The 24,707-nt window shown below is 31.7% G+C and overlaps 1 protein-coding gene across 1 annotated transcript in view; it reads right to left on the bottom strand.

The window, feature by feature from the left end:
* Window positions 1-2,732: 2,732 nt before the first annotated feature.
* Window positions 2,733-24,707, bottom strand: part of LOC143081742 (uncharacterized) — a 46,296-nt gene continuing 24,321 nt past the window's right edge. The window contains exons 10-12 of the mRNA XM_076257467.1: window positions 14,699-14,740; window positions 6,600-6,643; window positions 2,733-4,836 (exon numbers count right to left, since the gene is read on the bottom strand). Of these exons, the coding sequence (XP_076113582.1) occupies window positions 6,639-6,643; window positions 14,699-14,740 (47 nt within the window). The 3' untranslated portion in view covers window positions 2,733-4,836; window positions 6,600-6,638. The remainder of the gene's footprint in view (window positions 4,837-6,599; window positions 6,644-14,698; window positions 14,741-24,707) is intronic.

Raw genomic sequence — 24,707 nt, 5'->3', positions numbered from 1 at the left:
CCACGATTTATTTATTAGTTCTAACGAACTCTTAGTAAGTGCGTGTATTCTTATATTGGTTTTTGTAAGTTAGTTGGCCTAGTTATGCTTCGTATCGGTGTAGTGAGTAAAGACATTTGGAACTGGTGTTTAGAGTCTGTTCCTATGTTGGTCTGAATCACAATAAATTCGGACTAAGGGGCGTTGAGCACTGACAAAAAAAATTTAACCTTGCCGCATGCTGTATATGATTGTCCTAAGTCAGGAACTGGTGTTCAGTTACTGGTTGTCGTTGGTTCATGTTTGTCTTATTGTGTTTTTTTTTTTTTATATAAATTATGTTATATAAACTAAACGTTTAGTTTAATATCTAAATTGTTTCACATTATTCATGTTGACGATTACAGTTTTTATCATTACTGAGGTCCGTTCGGTGATCTATAATTGCTTTTTCTTCGTCATTTGACCTCTCATGGATCCTGTTGATAGTTTCTCATTGTAAATCATCATACATGTCCTTATCTTTATTTAAAAATGTAACTTCGCTTATTTTAAAATGTTTTAAGTAGCTTCAAAATCTTATGTACGCTAAAACGCAAAAACTTTTTATTACATCTTTGCTTGTTTGAATGTTCTACCATGTAAGCACTAAGCTCACACTAGCCAGAATTACTATACTAGTATGATCATACGGATATTGTTTTGTTTAAAAATGCTGTTTAAAAATAGGGGAATCTTTTATACGGATTGTGTCTCCCTCATGTCAATATGATAACCATTTTATGTTATAATTTTTTGTTTGATATGATATATAAACGAGTGTAAAACTATGAAAATTGCAACAAGTTTAACAAAATGCAATTTATGTAACCATTTATTGTAGTTTATTGATTACCTTTCAGACAAAATTAAAACATAATAGTACAGTTTCGACTTTTAACATCTGTTTTATTGCATAGGTGTTATACGGACTATTATTTTCTTTGAATTCTTTAGATATTATGCAGCTCCTGGGGAGGATAACTATGTCCATGTATACAATGATACCGAGCATTGTTACAACCAGGCAATGAATTCATCTGCTGGACAATACGAAGAAATACCAGACAGTTACGAAGATATAAATAGACGAGAAGAAGAGCGACACTATGACGTTTCGCACCACTACATTGATCTTGACAAGTGATATCGTAGACTTTTCTTAGTTTGAATAATTAATTATAATAAACCATGTTATAGTTAACGTATATTTTTAGGTTTTTCTTGTCGTATAACACACTGAGGGGTGTCAGGGTTGGTCAAATTAACTACCGACCGTATTGAAATTTCTTTGGACAACCCTGATACCTCGAATTGTGTTATACGACCAGAAGAAACATAAAATATGCATTGTATGACTTATAAAAACGCGAGGTTTGGCTAGCCACAAAACCAGAATAACCCACTATTTTGTCATGAAATATACAGGAAAATGGCAATTTTTATCTTAGAAGTTGTGTCTATGTGTGTTGCATTGCCGGTTGTGTTTTTTGCACTTCAGTGTATATGTTGCTTTGTTGTTTTCCTCTTAAAGTTGATTTGTTTCCCTCGGTTTTAGTTGATGACCCAGATTTGTTTTCTCTCAATCGATTTATGACTTTCGAATAACGGTATACTACTACTGCATTTACTCATATACCGTCAACAATATTAATATCATATGCAAAGATTTAAAGGATTCGCATCCTTTTATAGACCACTGACACTAAAGTGAAATATTCTTTTCCATTGTTTTCTGATGCGTTCAAGTTTGAATATGCCCTTTGGCTTATTCTAAATGTCAAGTAAAACCCACTAAATAATCTAGATATCAAGTTAAGAAATTTTTCTCCAGGCCCAATGAAAATATATTTGAACGACATATAGCAAGTACCCGCCTGATAACGGTTCATGAAAAATACAAGTCAACTTGTAAGTAATTTACTGTACCATATAATTTGATGAAAGAGGGTGCTTTGTCTTTTTGCAACGTCTTCGTGACATTTTTATGTCAAAAAAGCATATTGTTTTTCAATAATGTCTTACGGATTGAACTATTCAGAAATTTTTCATTTAAATGAAACAGAGAATCTGGATAAAATCCCCCCTCAACTTCCCCTTTTAGGAATTACATAGCTGTTGTTTTATATGAAAAAATAAATGTTGGACCATTTGATCATTAAAAAGAGTTGAAGGTAGATACAGATATAAACAATTAAGAACTGACACGAAGATAGACTTTAGTCGTGATACGTGTAAAACGAAAATCGAATATCCATACATGTAAGTCAAAGTATGAAATCCAATCAAGTCTGAATCAGTTAGATTTTCAAAATCCTATATATGAATGTGTTATATCGAGCTTGTTGTTGTGTAATGAAAAGTTTTGCATGATTCAATTCATCTTACATACATTCCCTATATTGTAGCGATATCGGAATTAACATATTGCACGTTATTTCTTGATTAAATGCGCGTGATATGTATTTCAATTTTAACCAGGAAAATAATTATCTTATACAGGTCAACATATTATTATATGCATTGAATCATATTTCTTTAAAACTTGGTATTGTCCGGGTTGATTAAAAAAAATGACCTATCGTTCTGAAAGAAAATAACTCCATATAGGTATATATATATATATATTTAATTCACATCTAGTTTTAAGCAAACAACAACTTATAGAAAATGTAGTATCTTAGACTAAAATATCACTCAGTTCATATCCAACATCCAATGTATTTATCGTAAAGACGTCATTTACAGTAAAACATGTCGTTGTGCAATGCCTAAATGTTGGTATCGACAGATTGCAGTACAGTGCATGTGCTTATGTATTTAACAATAATTTTCAGAATGGTTTTTAATTTAGTGATAACTTAAGATGTACACTTCTGAGGAAGCAAACAATTCTAGAATTAAACTATTTTTCTTAAACTAATGTTTGGGTTAAAATGACTGTAAAAAAATAATTGGTGAAGAACAAATCAGATGGTGGTGCACTTCTTTTTTTGCTACGACCATTTAAAAGTACCCAATTTAAATTATTTTCACATTTTTCATAAATGTTTACCCATCATATTTGGTCTATTATCATGAAAAAATCACAGTTCCACAATAAAACTTTTTTTCATACTTTCAATAAAGATGAAATGAACCAATTTGAATCAATTTAACTTTAAAAAAAATAACTATAGGTAGGTGTTACATGTAAAATAAAAAAGTGTTATCATCTTTTGTTGCTTTTTCGTGTCAAATTTACCATGCTGTCAATTTTGATTTTTATCGATTTAAAAAAAACATGCATATTATTTTAACTTCATTGTTAGAAATGATTGAACAAATACATATCTATGAAATTTTTTCAACATTTTGAATCAAAAGACTGACTTGATTGGTATTAAAATATGAAAATTGTATTACTCAAAAACTACTTTTTGTAAATACACAATTTTTACACAGAGTTTAGTTTGAGTATGACATTTCCCACTTGTATCACATGTTTTGGAAATTATTCCAGAATGAGATTTCAACGAGACTGAAACGTCAGAAGAATAAATCCTTAATGATATATTAATATTTATATATTATACCCCCCAAAAAAAAGATTCAAATACAGTGTTGAATTTTAAACCTTTTAGAATAAGTTTATGTTAGGGATCGATAAATTTATCGGATCGTATCGGTAAATAGCATCACCTTAAACACTAGGATGTGCTATTGTGTTGAAGATAAGTTTTGCAAAGGGACATCCAAACTTCCAAACCAAATCATTGTATCAATGGAAGAGTTTAATAACGGTTTTAGGTTCTTTGTGGTAACTAGACCTAATAATTCACTTATAATACTAGTTCATAGATTAAAGTGGAAAATAAACTGACAACACCGTGGCTAAAAGATAAACACAAATAAACAAACAAAAGAACACCAAATATAACATAAAAACTACCGACTGAGCAACACGAAATCCAACTAAAAGTGAACTTAAAATGCCATTGAGATCAAAGATAGAAAATGTACTGAACTTTTTTTCATATTGAGACCAAAATTTGTTCAGACTAATACATGATATACAATAAAACTCTTATTTGTCAAAACTATGTCTCGCTGTCAGTGTACCTTTCTAGTCTTTAAAAATACCGTTGCACTTAGCAATGGCATCGGCAAATGAAATGTTTTAGGGTATCGTTTGAGCAATAATCTCTAGAGAAAAACATCAAGGTATCACATAACACAATTACACAAAATAAAATATTGTTCAATTGAATGTTTATCAGGAACATACACATAGCAAAGTATATAAAAAAAGACATTATGAATAGAATATGTTATTGGATTAAAGACAGGTCCAAACGGGGAATAAAATCTACCAATAAAACCCTTTTAAAAACCATGAAATTGCAAAGCACATGTTAAATTGAAGGTTGAATTATTTCTTGGTTGATTTTATCGATTAGCTAACAGAACGCAATCGTGAAGAATACAAAATCTTAATTCTAAAGCTGATATAAACTAAGTATATTATCTCCCTTTTATCAATACACATGTATCTATTAGATTTATTCATGGCAAATCAGTTTCATACATAAGGCATGTAATAATAAAAAAAATAGACCTAGAAATCAGGTCAGTCATTTTTTGTACTATATATCTTAAGACAACTTCTTGATACCAAAATGTACGCAATCTGATAAGTTGTTTCAATCTTCAACTTAACACCTCGGACTACTTTTCGCCTGTTAGTATTCTATAATATTCGGGTTCTTCTTTTGGTCTTGCATTTCATTTTCCATTACTCCCTCTTGTTAATTTCGGTCATATGAGGCTATTTTCTATCTAAAAGAACAACCAAGACAGATAAACATTATGTACATGAATTCTGTTGGAAATAAAATGGAACAAGTATATAATGATACAGTTGCAAGGTAGGTAATGACGTTGTTTACGTTGATTTTTTTTTCACGACATCAAATTTTTACACATCATAAAAAGATGCATTTGTCGACTGATTTTTATCATTAGCTCGAAAACTCATGTTATTAAATAACATTTGGCTTGATTATGTATGACGATTTTGGTATCAGTTTTTTATGAACAATTCACCGACGTATTTTTTTCAATTAGATATATATATAGCAAATTTACACAGCCATTTATTTTTAGCACATCCACATTTATATGACTTAAAATTCAAATATAATAATAAAAAATAATCCTAAATGTTCTGCATATGCTGAATTCACTTTTCCAAAGGAACGTTAACTTCAGCTTAATAAAACAAATAATAACCGTTAATTTGAGAAAGGATTAGAACATCTAGCTTTACAACGATTATCACTTTGTTATACATCTGTTTTTGGGGATCGAGAAGTTCCCCTTTTCGCTTTTAATAATGTGTACATTTAACAACTATTATAATGATATATCACAACGAAGTCTGGCATTAACATTACATATTGTTATTGGGTAAAAGATATTATAGGCATTTAAAAGAATTCTAAGAACTGTACAGTGGCTATCAAAATAAAACTTGTCAGTAACTGCAAGTACTCTCAGATGAGTACTTAGTGTCTTTTGGTTGTTGGGATATACAAGTACCTGGTTACATCCAACCTGTGTTTTTGTAAGATGTATTTCTATTTGTATACATCTGATGAATTAAGGCTTTTTCAACTTATTTGTATAGTTCATTCTTATGTTGGACTGTTACACCACTGTCACAGGTACGGGGGAGGAATTGGAATCCCGCTGACATGTTTAATCCCGCCACATTCTTTATGTATGTGCATGTCCCAAGTCAGGAGCCTGTAATTTAGTAATTGTCGTTTATTGATGTGTTACATATTTGTTTTTCGTTATTTTTTGTTCATAAATTAGGCCATTAGTTTTCTCGTTTGAATTGTTTTCCATTTGTCATTTCGAGGCCTTTTATAGCCGACTATGAGGTATGCACGTTTTTCATTGTTGAAGGCCGTACGGTGACATATAGTTGTTAATTTCTTTGTCTGTTGGTCTCTTGTGGAGAGTTGCCTCGTTGTCACCACATCTTCTTTTTTATATCTTCACGTTATTTCATTTTTACATAAAACGGTGTTCGGCATCATACTTTAAGTTGATGTGTGCCAACATAACCAAAGAAATAAAAATATAAGTAACGGGGAGGGGTCTACAAAAGCTATGGCTACGTATATTACATAGTAACTGAATTAAATTGGGTAAAAAAATCTTTCTATCGATGTTTTACGAACTGGCCTCCTACAGATAGCGCCGACTTTAACTACATTTTATTGTTTTTCAACCAACATTTGTTGCTACCTATTTTAAGTAGCGAGCTCATTTTAACCCTGCTTTCTAATTTGTGGATCTTTTTTTATATATTTGCTTTGCTCGAGTATTAGTTATGGTGTTGAATAATACATAATACTTTGTTGTTTTCTCAATTGATATTATCTCCGGTGGTAATTCATTTGCTACTGTACTTTTTAACCAGTTACCAAAGTTCCAAATGGATAGTAGATATTTTTTTTCGTAATATATGTATTGACCGTGGTTTAATTTGTCCAAATGATGACTACTGTTACGTGGACACGTGTACTTACGTTCACACAATCAATAATTTATACATCATCCGTTCCAAATTAGTCTACAAGAAACAAATGTCTATTCGTTATTCATACTCATAACATAATCCTATGTTGTATTTGTCAAAACTTTTAGGAATTTTGGTCCTCAATGCTATTCAACTTCGTACTTTATTTGGCCTTTTTAACTTTTTTTGATTCAAACGTCACTGATGAGTCTTTTTGTTGACGAAACGTGCGTCTGGCGTACATACAAAATTTAATCCTGGTATCTATGATGAGTTTATTTATCACGTTCCTTAATGGGAATTATGAAAAATCGAAATAAAAATATCAATATAATTATATAGATTTGGCAATATATTTATCTAATGATTTATTAAGTTTTATTATATGACTATGCTTAAAATTTTGAAAAATAGTAACTGAAAAAGAAGGAGAATATTTAGTATAAAAACAAATAATAGTTTTAAAAGAATCTTATACTAGGATAACATATCATATCATTAAACAATTGTTGATACAATGATTTATCATATACTTATGAAAATAATGGTTTAATTGTACCCCATGATAAAACTTATTTGAACATATATTTATTCATTAAATTTGAGGAATTGCTTTAATCGTGTGATATCACTTTTGTTATCAACTGCTTCTGGTGTATATTAACTGTTTCCGTTTTATATCAATTGGTTCCGGTTATAATCGCCCGCTTTTCTCTAACTTTATCGCATGACATTTCAACGTCATTCGGCAAATTCCGGAAGATCCATCTATATTTTATCAACCCTAGAGGTATGACCCTCAGTCATTTGCTGCGCTGAGTACCATATAAAATAGTTTTTAAATCTATTAAATGTATAAATTTAAAGATGCATATACCAAAGAAAAAAAGAAACTGAAAGTTAGACCTTTTAATTGTGTCATGTTCTGTTGTTTTTATTAACATGCTTAAGCTAAAGCTTTTTACAAGCCTAGGTTTGGTGTAAAGAACGATTGCATATTAAGCTTAAATGTAGGTCGATGCCACTGCTGGTGGACGTTTCGTCCCCGAGGGTATCACCAGCCCAGTAGTCAACACTTCGGTGTTGACATGAATATCAATAATGTGGTCATTTTTTTTTTTATAAAATTCCCGTAAACAAAAGTTTAAATTTTTCAAAAAACTAAGGATTTTCTTATTCCAGGCATATATTTCCTTAGCCGAATTTGGCACAACTTTTTGGAATTTTGGATCCTCAATGCTCTTCAACTTTGTAATTGTTTGGCTTTATAAATATTTTGATATGAGCGTCACTGATGCGTCTTATGTAGACGAAACGCGCGTCTGGCGTACTAAATTATAATCCTGGTACCTTTGATAACTATTATGAACTATCTTTAATATAAGTATTGAATGTCAAAGCTATAGTACCTTAAAAAAATAGCGTTAGTCGTTGAATTGTTCTTAATATTCTACTACAATGTAAACGTGGCTAATTGACAATAGGGGTGATCTTAGATCCCTTTAAAACTCATTTATACGCATATAATAGCTGCGAGTCATATTTTTGACAAGTATCTGCGGATAAACCGTCATTGAGGTATTCAAGAGATTTTGAATCGCATTGCATATTTAAGTTTTGATTTCTCATGAAAAAATCCGAGGTAGCAAAGAGAGATATTTTATAAGTATTCGAATATATATGAAGGTCCGGCAAAATGAGATTAACCGCAGACCTTCGGTCAGAAAACTGACATTACTATAGTCAATTCCGATTAAAGTTGGGACTCATACTGTCTAAGACTGTGTTGACAGACTAGTTATAATGTAGTTTGACTACTTAGATCTCTGTGCCGCCGAGGACCCTACCAATACGAAACATGTTTGGTGAACAAATGTTTTATTGTATCTTTTTAATAACAATAGTAATTGTTAACATTCTTTCTACCATAAAAACCTAATAAAACTTGTTGAAGACTCTGCGTGAACACAACCTTACTTGCATGTAACTACTGTATAATCCCATTTCGTATTGTTTTGCAAATAAGATATATCTAAACTCAATATATATTAAACTAATCAGGTCTAAAGTAACCACAAGCTTGTTCGTGATAAATTTTATGCGAAACAATTGTTTTTATGTCATTATTATTCATTTTATTTCATCATTGAAGATGGTTTCCTAAAACATGTTTCCTGGAATATGTTTACAGAGTGTGTCTTTAGTGCCGTGTGGAGACAAAAGAGTGCCTCCCCTTGTCTCAGGTTTTGTGCTTTAATGATATACCAGATAATGAAGTGTGTGTCCGAGAATGAACTTCTCTTTGTTCATTACTTTAGGATTATTTATCTAAAACTCATATTTAACTATTCAGCCTCATTTTACTTTTTAGTCAGACGTCAATCGCTACCCTGATATACCCTAATGTTTGCTTTTGTTCTTTGGTTTTGTAGTTTTTTGGCTGGTACTTGAAGACGGATAGCGTTTGACGTCTTTAGCCAACAAAAGTATATTTTTACTTTATTCAATGTATGTTCATATTCTGAACGCCAATCTGTTCCTTTCAATTGGAAATACGGTGAACTAAATCAAACTCGAAAAAAAAAAAAAAAAAAAAAAAACTCGTTCAAAGGGTATTTACATCTTAATCTCAAACATCGCTTATCTCAAAATACTTCAATCACTAACATTTTAATAAAAACAATCTGGTTACCCTTCTATCCATAAGTGCCATGCCCAAAAATGACTTAAATGTCCCCGTCTTTCCAACAACAATACGGCAAGGACCACGTTTAATGGTCGCACATTCTCCTTAGATTTTGAAAATTCTATGAATCGAAAACTACTAGTATTATATATCTGCCTACATGACACAAACCGGGATTCGGTACGTAGGTGAAACCGGACGCTGGTTATTTAAACACAAGCAAGAACATCTTTTAAATTATCGTTTTAGAAGACCGCATTAATTTAAAAGTCACTTTTATTAATAGGTAAATGAGCAGCCTGGATTATCTCATTCAAAACACCTCTCATGTGATAATTTTACAAAAAATCTATCCGGATAAACATAGCGAAGTGTGTAAAGAAGTTAACATCAGTGTCAATGTACCTACGTAATGAAATTGCAGTAATTCCGAATACATTGATGACCCCAGTTCATAACTGGAGATCTCAACATCGTTCATGACCGAGAGTTGAAATCATTTCTAAGTAAAGGACCTAAATATTGCCACTGGCCCGTCAATACTTTTATGGATTGAGTGTCGTAACATCATTTACGACTCACTACATAATTACTGTACGAAATGGATGAAACGAGAAAAAGCTTACACAATATCCAGGGTTTTTTTTACTTTAGTAATGAATAGTTGATATTCGTGTTTGTTATTTTAAAGAACATTTTACTCCTAACGACAACCATAATAGCCATATAATTTATTGTATTAAACCACTGTTCCACTACTTAACTGTCTAATCTTCTTACTAGTGCACTCGGTACAATAAAAAAATCTGGTAATAAATTGTTTAAATAAGGCCTTTGAAAATAGTTAAATTAATTACTTTTGGAGTGTCAAAAATTCATTACAGGTACTTGAAAAATTGCAGGATCATATTGGTGATTTCGAATATGATAAAAGTTTTAATTTTTCTCCCCTTTATACTACTTTGCATCATAATTTAATTTAGAAAAATATCACACACTTAATTCAATGGGCGTTTAAAAAGTCAGAATGCTAATTTATGTATTGGACTTTTACTAGTTTCTTTTATAGTAACAACATGTCAATGAGACCTGCTTTAATACGATATCTGCTTTTAGATTTTTACTAGATAAAATTTTTGTTTGCTGAGGCCATTCCGTATATCGTCAAGTTATCGGAATTCCAATGTGAAAAAAAACTGTGCACCACTTAGTACAGACCTGTTTCTGTATTGTTGTGAGTAACAATGTATGACTAAAATCAGCATAGGTCCATCGAAACAACATCTGATACAAGAATTTAATAAATTTTTTAGATATTTTGAATGATCAATTGGCTCTCAATAAGATGACTTCAATATGTTCACTTAAGAGATTTATCCTACTGAACTGATTTGATCAACCTAATACTAACAATGAACAATGCAGTTTTCTGGATCTCAATCTTTAATCGAAAGCATAATACCGAATTCTACGATAGAGGAGACGATTTTTTTATTTCCTATTGTTTATTATCAATATTTAGATAGTGACGTTCTCTTGTCATAATCTTATGGTGTTTATCTATCTCAGCGTGTTCGATTCTCTCATGTAACTACTACGTATTTGATTTTAACGAAAGAGATATCTTTATAACTGAATAATTATTACACCAGTGTTTACGGTATCACAAACTAGTCAAAACAATTTCTTAATTTTATCTTTGGGGCAATGACATCTTTCGTAAATATAATAACAACATGCAGACATCTTGTACGTTCATGTCTTTAACATCCGATAGTTTATGATAATATTGTATATGTAACAGTAAATAGGTGAAATTAGGAATTACACATAATTACTAAACATTTCAGTAAATATCTGTAATTACTAATCAATTTAGTAATAAACATGTATTTACTAATTGTTACAGTGAATAGCGGTATTCACTGATTTTTTTTTTTGTCAATTTTACAACTATTTACTAACTTGTTATTTTTGTTTTAAAATTAAAGACACAATTTTAGAAACCAAATAAGAAACTAAAGGGGTATGGATTTTAGGGCTTACTTAAGGATTAAGGAATATAAGGCACATCAAAAGTGCATACTCTTTAGTTTTGATTATGAATTGAAACTGGAAAATGGTTATTTTATAATTTTTGAAACTCCCTAAATATCATTTGTAATATGCACGACAATGAAATGAATCCAAAATTGAGAAATACATTTGTGAGAAGTTTATAGGCAACTTCGCCAAGCTGTTTTTGATTGAATAATTGGTTTTTTGTTGCTTAACGTCCAGTGGCAAATATTTCATGCATTTTCAGGACGATGCTCTTTTTGATGATAGACATTCGTTTATGCCAAATTTGGTTAAATGATCTTGACAATTCTTAAAATCTATGCAGATCAATCAGATCAACTTGCCCAATTACATGTCTTTGAGTTAAATTCCTTTTCAAATAGGTTTAACTACGAATTCTTTGTGAAATTTTGTCAGACTTTTGCGATGAAGGTAATATTCTTCACAAATAAATTTATACATTTTCATATTTCTGTGTTTCTCGTTTTATGAGTTTTCAAAACCTCCAAACTTAAGCGTATATACTTGCAACAAAATTGTATCGTCGACTTTACCTGTATAAGAATATTTTTTTCTGGATTGAAAGAGTCAACTAAATGATCCATTCCTTTTGTTATACTTTCAATGATGACATTATTTTCTTTTTTTTTTTAGCCTGCGAATTTTGTCTCAAAAGCAAGACATAGCGAACCTACATTGCGTCGTCGGTGGCGTCCACAAATAAAACTTTCTTAAATTATCAGGCCTGTATTTCTACCAAACTAGAACAGAAGCTTGTTTGTGATCATAAGATAAAAATAAAATCGCGTTTTTCCGTATTATACTTAAAAATGGACTTAGTTTTGATGCCAGATAGCATAACATTCACACTGTGGTTAAAGTTTTTAAAACTTTAATAATTTTCTTAAAATATCATAGATTTCTACCAATCTTGGACAGAAGTTTGTTTAAATAAATCCTGGGGTTTTTTTTTCGTATATTACTTATATAGGGACTTATTTTCTTTTCCAGTAAACATAACATACAGTCTGCAGTATAAGTTTTTAAAACATTTATAAGGTTCCTAAACCATCCTGGATTTTTACCGAATGTGGACAAAAGCTTCTTACAGTCAAAAGATGGTATATGGAGGAAGTTTTTTAATAATGTTCCCCCATTTTTGTTGAGCCTGCGACTATCAACACAATTAGGCGATACACTGGGTGCCGTTAAACCCTTACAATTTTTTAAATAGCTGAAAACATCGATAACCTATCTCCAGCTAATGGGTTAAATTAAAGGTTACATGAATACGGATCCAATGAGGTCCAATCATTCACTTGCAACCATGTTTCCCAGCTTATTTTAACAAAATAGAAACATATTAATGCTAAAAGTGAATTATAATTTTACTTTATCATTTTCATTAACGACATTTTTTGTTTGTCTGTATATTTTGAACACAAGATTATGTAATTATCTTGATGAATTATGTGTACTTAATGAAAACCAAGCAGGTTTCAGAAGGGATTATTCTACGACTGAACATATTTTTACTATAAATATTTTATTTGAATTATTGAAATTGGGAAAGAAAAAGTTACATTGTGATTTTATCGACTTTGAAAAAGCGTTTGACTCTTTACAGCGTAATTTATGTCTGTTCGAATTATTGCAGAATGAAGTAAATGGGAAATTGTTTCGTGTTATTCAGAATATGTATGATTATGCCCAAATCTCGTATAATACATCAGGGTAAACAATCTGATTTCTTCCCTTTATATTATGAATTGTGGAGCTTTCAAATTTAAAAGAAATACATTTTTACCTACACACTGTTGGTCAAACCCTAATATCTATAAATTTCATAATCTGTTTAACTCGTCAAATATTGTAATATTAGAAAAACTATATAAATTTATCAAAGTTATAAATGTAAAAGTCAGTCCTCTAAGTTAGTTCTAATGTATTGTCACACCTGCTTGTAATAATTTTACCTAATAGTTATATTTATGTATGTTTCCTATAACTATGTAATTGTAGTTTAATGAGAAATAAAGTATTCGTATTCGTATATTCGTATTCGTAGCTAATTACCCTATTAGAAAACGGTATATTTTAAGATGATCACTTTTTAAGAGTACTCACTGATCTTCTTGTAAGTATAACCATAACTTTTGATCAGATGACCATATTACAACATTGTTTAACAGTTAGTAAATAGGTGTAAAAATTCATTTTAAAAAAGTAAGTACTGGTATTAACTTGGCCATTTCAGGAATTACTTGTATTAACTTAGAGCATCAGGAATTACATGTAATTCCTAAATTTAGTCATTACATGTAATTCCTAATTTCATCTATTAACTGTAACAAAGCACAAACAAATGTCGTCATTCATCTCAAAAGCTAGCAAACCGACTTTTTTTAAAAGGATTATAGTTACGATAATGTAGTCAGTTCATTAAAGATGGTATATTTTGGAATTAATATAAATTCACTCAAAGGTTCTTTGCATCGGATATAAACACATTTATTACATAACCAGTTATTGCCATAATACGGGTTAGGTTCTCCTCATACATTGTAAGAAAGTATGATACTAAAACCCTAACGGAAGGGATTCTGCTTGATTTCATATTATGACGACATTATCTTTCAATCAGTTTAATTGAGAGCTGGTATCTTAGTATCTGATAGTAGTCTCTTGTAAATGTATGTATCATTGTCATTTTGCTTAGTTTTTTCTGTTACCCATTCTGATATCGGTCTAGAAAGTCTTTTAAACTGCAAATTGCTGTGTTTATTCATGTGTGTTTGTTTATTCAACATTGGCGACAATATAGGTTGAAGGTTGAGATTATCACAAAAAACTTTCAACGCCGCCGCCTTTCAGCGCTTGTCCCAAGTCAGAAGCCTCTGGCCTTTGTGAGTCTTTTATTATTTTTAATTTTAGTTCATCAATATGTTTCAGAGTTAGTGTCAGGTCCATTTTCACTAACTATTGCACATTTTTGTTAAGGAGCCATCTGAAGCCGGCCTCTGAGTATGCCATTTTCGCCCTGTGTTGAAGACCCATTGTAGATTTGGGCTGTTTCTGCCCTTCGGTGGGTTGTTGTTTCTTTGACACATTCCATATTTCCATTCTTAATTTTGTTTGTTTCCGAGTTTTTTTGTAATTTGTTGTTTTAAGTTTTACATTTTCTAAAAATATATTTTTCTTTATACATGCTTCATTAAGTATGCATGTTTTTGATATCATTGACGATTCTTTAATTCATTAAAAAAAAAATACAAAACACAAATCGCACAAACCGCATAAACCGCACAAATGTGGACCAAATAGCCGTTCCGATGTATTATGTAGTAAAAAAAAGTATTCACCGTTATCTGGTCGAGCTGTGAGTAAATCATCTTCTTCTGCCTCTACAAGGTAATTTAATAGTATTTCAATTAAAATCATGCAGTATTTATGAATCTCTAGTTAAAAAATTTGGTTAATTGCAGTAAAGGTAGAAAAAAAATAACGATCGGAATTTTACAGAAGTGTTGAAGTGCTCTGAGTGATTTCTTTTTTTTTTTTTTTTATTGGTTTTGTTTAAATCATCACATAAAACTAACAGCCCTTTTATCTATCACTAAAATCATCAGGTTAATATTTATGCTACAGTACGTATAAGCCTCCGTTCATTAGCAGCACCGCCATGAGTTATGATGTACAGGATGACATTTAGCACACTTTATATGTAAAGATTAATAGTAACATTTGTATATCCAGTTCCACAGCTTGACCTTGATGGGTCTTAATACCAGCATGTTAACCTTCCTCAAAATATATCTATTTCTTTACGTTCCGTTATATCATTAAGGGGTTTTCTCCTACTAGGTATATTTTCCCGGGTTAAGTATTTGCACGGATGGTTTTGGTTGAGGGTATATAAGGAATTTGTATGGGTCGTGTTATAATATATTCCAGTTGTTTGCTTTAGCTTTTTAGTGAAAATCCAATTTTCGTTCAATCAAGAGAGATTCAGTTATCTTGACCGCCTTAAAAACTTTTTGTCTAGTGGTAGTGTGGAAGAAGTTTTCGAGTTATTTGAATCAGAGAAGAAGGCCCTTACTCATCGTAATAATATACTCAGAAGAACAGACCGACATGGTTTGGGGACGGTTAAAGAATATTCCGCTACTAATCTTACTGACAATAGTGAGAATGCCTTTAAGTTACGGGCAGCCATTTTAGAGCCTCCAAGAAGAGTCAGACTCGGTCCGTGTATATCTGCGTCCATTCGTTTTTCGTTTTGAAATATCAAAAACAAAAAACAAAAACGAAAGTGTTTTCATTTTTCGTTTTTGATTTTTTTAAAACCAAAATGAAAAACGAAAGTGTTTTCATTTTTCGTTTTTGATTTCTTAAAAACCAAAATGAAAAACAAAAGTGTTTTCGTTTTTCGTTTTTGATTTCAAAAAACAAAAAACGAAAAACAAAAGTATTTTCATTTTTCATTTTTGATTTCACAAAAACAAAAAACGAAAAACGAAAGGATATTCAATTTATCTATCCCACACTGTTTAATTGTCATTCAAAATATGAAAATGTTTTCATTTGTCAGCTTCAGAATAGAGAATAAAATTATAACAATGTTGTCGATTTTGTTACATACTTAAACAAAAAGGGTTAACATAGAGTTTTGTATATAATTTTAATTATTTCTCGGTTGATAATGTAAAATGTTTCCTTAATTGTTGTACAGTCATTGATAGTAAATGTTGCCAAATTGTAAACACCCCGGTGTTCTTTCGACATAATGTAGACAAACTAGACCGCATGACTTCTGAATTGAACAATTGTGCGAAGTAATCAAAGACTTTCAAATTACCTTGTATATATCTTTGATAAATAGGAAATTATTATAATTAAATATTAAACGAATCACAAATTTAGATTGTACAATATAATATTATATAAAGATGGAATAAGTGAATAGATTGATGACAATATCACACTAACAAGGGAGGTATAACTACTGTAAAACTGACACGAAAACTAGCCCGGTTGCCGGATCAATACTACTTTAATCGAAGATAATATCAACGGATACAAAAGTCTTTAACAATCTGAACAATATGGGTTCGTGATCTTTACTTTTAAGTTTAGAAAGGTTGATACAAGATTATTAGAATTGATGACCAAGGTCCATCTGCCAGTATTTTATGAACATCGAGGACGATAATGTATTTTGCTTGATCAATTGAGTAAAAAACAAATTTCTGCTATTTTACAATTCAAACCAGGATATTAAAGCATTCAATTATGTTGCCATTCGGGGCCTATTCGGTATTAGTTTTGCTTATTTGTGAAGACTATAAGGTGCATATTGAACAATAACTAGAGGCCGTTGATGGGTGATTATGGTATAACTGAGAATAGTGGACAAAAATGTAAATAATCGAGACAATGGACCAAGAAATAAATAAAATAGCTAAAAAAAGTATGGTGTTAAAATGTCATGTAGTTTGTCTCTAGGAGATTGTTATTGGTTATCATACGGTTTCTCTTAATTTCTATGTCTATTAATTATGCTTTCATTATTTGCCAACATATTACTTATTTTGCGAACTATAAGATAAGATAAAATAAGAATTTTATTAATATAATCAAGAACCCATAAAGGGCATCATTTTACAACACAATTTGATTGGAAAAAGCAAAACAGAAAACTAATACCATACTATAACGTTATGGACAGGATCAGAGCCTAACACAACATGTGTTTTAAATAACTATTATATCAAATCTTATAACAATAGAATATTATATATATCATAGATTTCCGGTAATTGTTCTGCATAAAACCACATTGGAGTCCTTGTATTTTTTTTATTTTTTTAGTGGACCCGTATGCATAAAGCTACTTAATTAAAGTTAATATTTTCCTTAGTAAACACTTAAGTTAAGGAAACTCCGCCCTTTTTATCTAAGTGGTATGCATAAAAAATCTTAAACTAAGTATTTTTAATTAAAATCTTAGTTGTTTGAAGTCACTTCCACAATACTTAAGTGGTATGCATAAAACTCCTTATACTAAGGAAACGCCTAAGATAACACTTAAGTCTAAGGTACCTATAGAGATTCCTTAAATTTTCAAAAATAGTTAAAAATCAATCGAAAGTATGCGATTTTTGCAGAACATTAATAGGTTACCTAAAATTAAATAGATTAATAACTATATCAGTAATAAAATACTAAGTATTCGTTTGTTTACTGCCAAATATTAACAATCATTGTGATTTTCATCAAATCACGTATAATCAAGAGATAACAGTGGGTAGTTATATACTATTTCCAATATCTCGTGTGTATACCGAAAAGTACTCAGTTTTTTACTCATGCAATTTATGGTTCTCTTTTGCTTTTGTTAACTCTGTACGTGCACGTTTTTTTATTTTTTAAAATACACCGCGCGGGTATCATTTGTAACCGTTAGTTCAAACAGAATTAAGGAATGAAGAGAGGGCATGGAAAACCGCATTTTTTATATCATGTGTGTGCGGGTTTTTTTGTTTGTTTTTTTTTTTTTTTTGGGGGGGGGGGGGGGTAATTTGAATTTTCAATTCAGTTTTATTTTAAAGATGTAGGGCATACCCTAATTTTTTTTCACTAAAAGGAACAAAATCGACAAGTTTTAAAACCTACCGAGAGGTTGATTTCTTTCATAAAAAGGGGGGGGGGTGGACATGGACCTCCATTTTGTTGAAACAATCAGTTGATTGTTTATGGAATCACTGTTACGGCAGTCAGAAGTCCCCACTGCTACACCCCATGAAATTCGAGAAGTTTATATAAGATCATATAAGGTATTTATGATACCTTACTCGTATCAAATTATTTTTTTATATTTCTTATGTATTCAACAAATATGATTTGTTTTGTAAAATGATTTGCTTAGTTTAAACATGTTTATTTATAGTGGATTGGGAAACAAGTTTTTGCAACTTATATTAAGCCCTTTCCACTTTGCGAGTGCGAGTGCTGCCTTGAAGCGGCATTAACCTGCTCTTTTTCGAAATCTACAAGGGTGTCTTTAACGTGCAAGAGATATGGCTCTCTCTTAACACGGGTCAGCCATTTATCGTCCACTTCCGACGGACTATTTGCGATATGGCTCTCTCTTAACACGGGTCAGCCATTTATCGTCCCTTTCCGACGGATGATTTGATTACAATGCTACCCTTAGTCTTATGCTATGTATACGCCACTGAAACCTTGGTCATGTTTTGTTAGAGTTTAAAACATATTGTTGTATCCAGAAAATATTACACCCATTAAAAGATGATTAAAGATTAAGTATAGGAAAGTCTTGGATAACCGAAATATTTTTCTTCCAATGCTCATCCGTCAAAACATCAACCGTAAAAAGCGTTGTCTTCTTTGCGCCAATCGTTCATCATTACAATGTATACTATGTTTATACGTTCTATTGAATTGTTTTACATACCAATATCAATTTAGCACCAGCTCTTTTAAAAAAAAGCATGCAATGATCAATAAATTTAAATTATCATAACAACCTTTTACACGGATGAGTACATGTGATGAACTAGTATATATCATACGGTAATTACAGAAAGGTTCCGATTTAAGTATGAAGACTTAAGTAAATTTATGAATACCGCTTAAGAATTTTACTTACTAGTATCTAAGGAAATATTCTTAGTGAAATCTAAGTTTATGGAATACTTAAGTTAAGATGTGTTATGCATACGGCCCCTGCAGGTACCACTCTACCCCATCACTACGTACAAATTTCTACGGCAATACTTTTGTCGAAAAATGTGTAAAGGGGAGCTGGGTAGCTGATGTCTGCTGGAGAAAAAAATCAAGGTTGCTGTTTGGCTTTTATTTTTTTAAAGATAGGTCCAAAGTTGGGGTCGAACACTCAACCCACCCTTACCAAAAATGTAATAAATATTGTCCCCACTAGGTGCAAAGTGAAGCTGGGTATATGAGGTCTACACGAAAAATCCCGGGTGTTGTTCTACTTAGTTTTTTTGAATATTTTTGATTGCACTAGGTGAGAATGTAAGCTAGAAATCGAGGGCCTACTTGATCAAAATTACAAGTTAATTCATAGCACGGATAAATCGTTTTTAAGCTAATAAACAATTTTCTTGACCACCATACTTTGAATACAAAAAATAAACCTTTTGTCCAATCATAATTAAGCGAAATCCACTAGTTCAGAGGTAGAATGTTTTGTAAGAACAGTTTTGTGTGGCAAAAAAAGGTTAAAAGTTTCTTTTAATGCAGAATTATTATTCCTTTTCATGAGAACTATTTGACAGAATGCCGATAATAAGGAAAGCTATTTCGCACAATAGTGCAATTTAAAAAAAAATCATAATCATTTACGATCCTATAAACACTCAAAAGTGTTGACTATTTAAAATGTAAAGCGGGCAGTACGCTGTGAAGTATATCGAAAGCGATTGATTTTGCCTTTATATAGCTATGAACTAGAAATGAAATATTAAAATTCATTGAATAGTGTCTTTGACTGATTAATTATATATTAAAAGCTGATGATATAGTAGTTAAATATTAATAAAAACATTTGAAGTACGTTTGAGTCTTTTGCAACATTTATAAATATTTGAAAACTGGCTGCTACCGACTGGCAGCTTGAGCCTGATCTCACAAACTCCGCATTTTCATTACAGCCGATTATATTGAGTGTATAGACAAGGGTTATCTCTTTGGTTTGCTTGCTTGTTAGCTGAACCGTGAAGTCATTATTAGGTAAGGTATACTACAATCCTGTAGAAGGAGCCTAGTCCTACAGACAGATTGATTGGTTATCTGTCAAACTAGTCTTCTCTTAAAGGAGGGTAGTTTACCTAACCTAATGAAACAAGCAAGATAACCAAGGAAGCTACCTTTACCTACATACAATGCAATCGGCTGTAACTTCTTTACATTATAGGTTTTAACCCCTTGCCAAATTATTGGGTTCCAATAACGTTTGGAAAATTAAGTCAATGCGCTTTCCCATAGGGTTTTATGCAGAACAATTACCAGAAATCTATAATTATGGAAGCTTGCAAATCAATATCAAAATCGAAATCTAACTGAACAATGAAGTTACTTACATTAAAATAGGTTGAGACATTGATGAAGGCGAAATAAGCTTTCATATTTCATATTCTTGAGTGTCTTATTATAATCAGACGGTCATTAGAAAGAAATTTTATACCAAGACAAAAATTAATGGAAAGTTTCATTGGTGAAATTAACACTACAATACAAATAAAGGATTTTCAAATAATCATGACTTTTGCTTGAAGTAAAATTATCAATCAATCAATCAATCAATCAATCAATCAATCAATAAATAAATAAATAAATTAATCAATCAATTTGTCAATCAATAAAATTGAGAATGGAAATAAAAAACGTGTAAAAGAGACAACAGTCTAACCAAAGTGCACAGCCGAAGGCCACCAATGGGTCTTCAACACAACAAGAAAAATCCCTCAACCAGAGGCGGGCTTCAGCTGGTCTCTAAAACATTATATACTAGTTATGTGAAAATGGACGTCACACTGAACTAAGATAAAAAAAAAAAAAAAACAGATCTCACACCTCCCACTATACAACTATAGCTAGCTAATGTAGAATAAACAAGCACACACCAATATGCACAAACAAACTTAGTTTAAAATAAATCCGAATCCGATGTCAGTAGCACTTTTCACAAAAAAATCTTAAGTGTTAAATTTATCGTATGTCTTAAATATTCCTTAACAATTCAACTAAATATTTTTATCGTAAGATTGATTTTACACTTAGGATTGCTTGTGAAAAGGGCTACAGGGGAGGATTGAGCGCTCACAAACATGTTTAACCCCGCCATATATTGCATGTGCCTGATCCAATCCAGGAGCATGTATTTCAGTTGTTGTCGTTTGTTGATGTCTTTCATATTTGTTTTTCGTAATTTATGTTGTTTTAAAGTAGCCAGTGATTTTTCTGTTTCATATTTTTCATTTCATGGACTATTTTTCAGCCGATAATACCGTATTTTTTTCTCATTGTTGAAGGTTATATGGTTGTCTATATATAATTGCTTACATCCACAACATTTGAACTTTGTGGGATAGTTAACTCATTTGCAATAATACCATATTTCCTTATTAAAAAATTGAGGTGGGTGGGGGGGGGGGGTATTTCTTTGGAAAGTGTCAATGTTTTCTCCCAAGTCACCCAGTTTGAATAGAATATTTTGACATTTTGCTGTGCTCTTGTATTTGTGTTAAGAGCAAACCAGAGCTCACGGCATGATGGTGGGTAGTTGATGATTAATGGTAATCTCTGGATGTCTTTTTGAGTATGACATACGGTGATTTGGTGATGTCTTCATGCCATACATTGTCCCATTACTTTATATAGACAGCCTGTCAGACAAAATGGTCTATCAACGTAGCTCTCCTAGCCTTTCGTATAGTAAGACGAGGAACAAGATATAAACTGACTTATCTTGGTATATACATGATTGTATATTTAATATACTGATATAGATATAAAAAAGAAGATGTGGTATGATTGTCAATGAAAACAAAAAAACACAGAAATTAACAACTATAAGTCACCGTACGGCCTTCAACTATGAGCAAAGCACACAAAGCATAGTCAGCTATAAAAGGCCCCGAAATGACAATGCAAAACAATTCAAACAAAAAAACTAACGGCCTAATTTATGTACAAAAATTAAATGAAAAACAAAAATGTGACACATAAACAAACGACAACCACTGAATTACAGGCTCTTGACTTCGGACAGGCACATACATTTAGAATGTGGAGGGGTTAAATATGTAAGCGGGATCCGAAATTCAAGTCAAATTGATATTTTAAAACAACATAAAAATAAAAAAAGTACAAACAAATTATTTTAATAAATGTTGAAAATATTATTGTGTTTGTGAGTGGAAAACGGCTTGAAATTGTAGAAATATTCGAAAGTAGCTCTATCGTCTTTGTTCTTCAGCTGCGTAAACTGAACACCAATCAAGTAATCGATCTTTATGACTATGGATTCAGTATTCCATGGTATAAAATATCATGTTCTGCTGGTCGTACACTCAATAAGACTTAAGTTGGAATAGATCTACGAAGACTTAAGAACGGGCATGTGTTGTTTGGCAATTGTACATGCCCACGGCACAGATGTCCAGATATTGTTCGGAAGATGTTTTGAGAAGTTACGATTCTACCGGACATGAAAAATTAAACTGTTACAATATATTACAGAACAGCAAACTGGCTATCTTTGCTGTAAATACAAGTTAAAAAGCTGACATGGGTTACATTAAAGCTAAAAATCTCAATCCTGTGGCATCAATTATTTTTTTTAAAACATATGGTCTTTAAAATTGGAGGGCTTAACTAGCATTGAGCCGTATCCAGGTCCTAAATAGAAAACAAAGAGATGTGGAGTAAGTGTACACGGGACAAAATCGCACAAAATATACAGAAAAAATACAAATAAATAATGAACAGGGCTTTTATTCCTGTTCTTCATCTTGAATTTAGCTGGAGGGTCTTCAACGAGGAACCAGACCATTGATACTCATTATACAAATTAACGTAGGTTAGTGCATCGGACTACAAAAATAAAAGTTCCTGGTTCGATCCCTGCTCCAGGGAGAACATTTCCTTTCCACTATTAATAAATATGTTTAAACTAGCAATCGCCACACACTTGACTATGTGGATTACATTGTTTTTTCTTCATCCTACATATGTCTTTTGATATTGTTCTTACATGTAACAATTAAAAGTCTAACACTGTATCTATATATTTTGCTACGAGAACAGAACATAATAAAATAAGTAAGACAAAACTTGCGCTTTAGATTAGGAAAGGTCCGAAAGAGTTTGTATCATTTTTTCCCCAGTTCTTCCGGGGTCCTTGAGCCCTTCCCTCGCCAAGTTCTGTCCCTACACAGCTCAATTGCAACGTAGACAACCAGCTTCCGCTACAGTCACCAGACCAGAACCTTTCAACAAACAGCAGTAAAGTTCTAATTTTAATCTTTTAGATGAACAATCCAAGTTTGACAATAATGTTTGTTTAAAGTCGAAAACTGTAAAAAAAAATAGTCTTAAGAATTGTTTAGAATTTTAGAGAAATATTTTAAAACCGTCAGACTTTATCTTAAACGTTATTGAGTATGGTTACAGATTGGAGTTTGTTTCCTTGTCGCAAAAAAATATTCTTAGAAATAATAAATCAGCTTTCGATCATTCAGACTTTACAGAAATCGCCATTCAGGAACTTCTGAAAAAAGATCTTGTCAGTGAGATTTTCGAGCCTCCATACTGTGGGAATTCCAGACTTATTCTAGACCTAAGACATGTCAATGCTTGTATTGTTAGTAGAAGGTTCATTAGAAGGCCCTTTTTATGCTAAAAAGGGTAATTATATGCTAAAAGTTGATTTAACTAGCGGATATCATCACATAAGTATTCAGCCTGATTTTCATACTTATTTAGGCTTTTCTTGGAAATTTAATAATTAGACACGATTTTTCGTATTTTCAATTTCGCCTTTCGACCTTTACAGCGCTGGTTATACATTTACTACAACCTTGAGGCCCTTAGTCTTCTTTTGGAGGCCTCAGGGTATACAAATTATCATGTATCTTAACGACGGGTGGATTTGTGATGATTTGTAGAGTTGTAAGTCGGCTAGTGTTCATTTACAAAATGATCTTAAACACGTGTTTAACAGGTGTTCATGTGAATGAGGAGAACATTCAGTGGCACCCGGTTCAAGTTTTGGAGTTGTTAGGCTTTACCTGGAATCTTTAAGAAGGGCCATTGATATACCTGTTCATAAACTTGAAAATCTCCGCAGTAAGGTGCACAACCTTAGATTCAAGTGTTTTGCTACGGCTAGGGAACTTGCATCTGTGGTCGGTTCTATTATTTCTCTTGAGATTTGCCTACGGTCCTATTTGCCAGATTTTTACTAAACAGTTGTTTATGCTTATTGCCAGTAAGGTTTTTTGGGACACAAAAATTAGTCTTCCGCCTGAAGCTATAGATGAGCTTCATTCTTGGTCTCAAAATATAGATAGTTTATCACCTATAGTTATGTCCCCTTGGTTCAGACTTTTTTACTGTATGTGGGACGATTTTAATAAAGCACAAAGCTCAACACTTAGAGAGCTTAAAGCTGTAGAGTTGTTACTAAAAACTATGGGTTCAAAACTCTGTCTTCTTTTATAATATTGATTTATCAGTTGCATGAGTGCCCATACTTCAAAATTGTACAGCTGATTTTGTTGGCAAGTTCTTCGACTTCGACGATTTGGACATACATCAGCG

The sequence above is a fragment of the Mytilus galloprovincialis genome, chromosome 7 (genome assembly GCF_965363235.1).
Source record: "Mytilus galloprovincialis chromosome 7, xbMytGall1.hap1.1, whole genome shotgun sequence".
In the NCBI taxonomy this organism is placed as follows: domain Eukaryota; kingdom Metazoa; phylum Mollusca; class Bivalvia; order Mytilida; family Mytilidae; genus Mytilus; species Mytilus galloprovincialis.
This window is presented reverse-complemented; position numbering and strand designations above follow the sequence as displayed.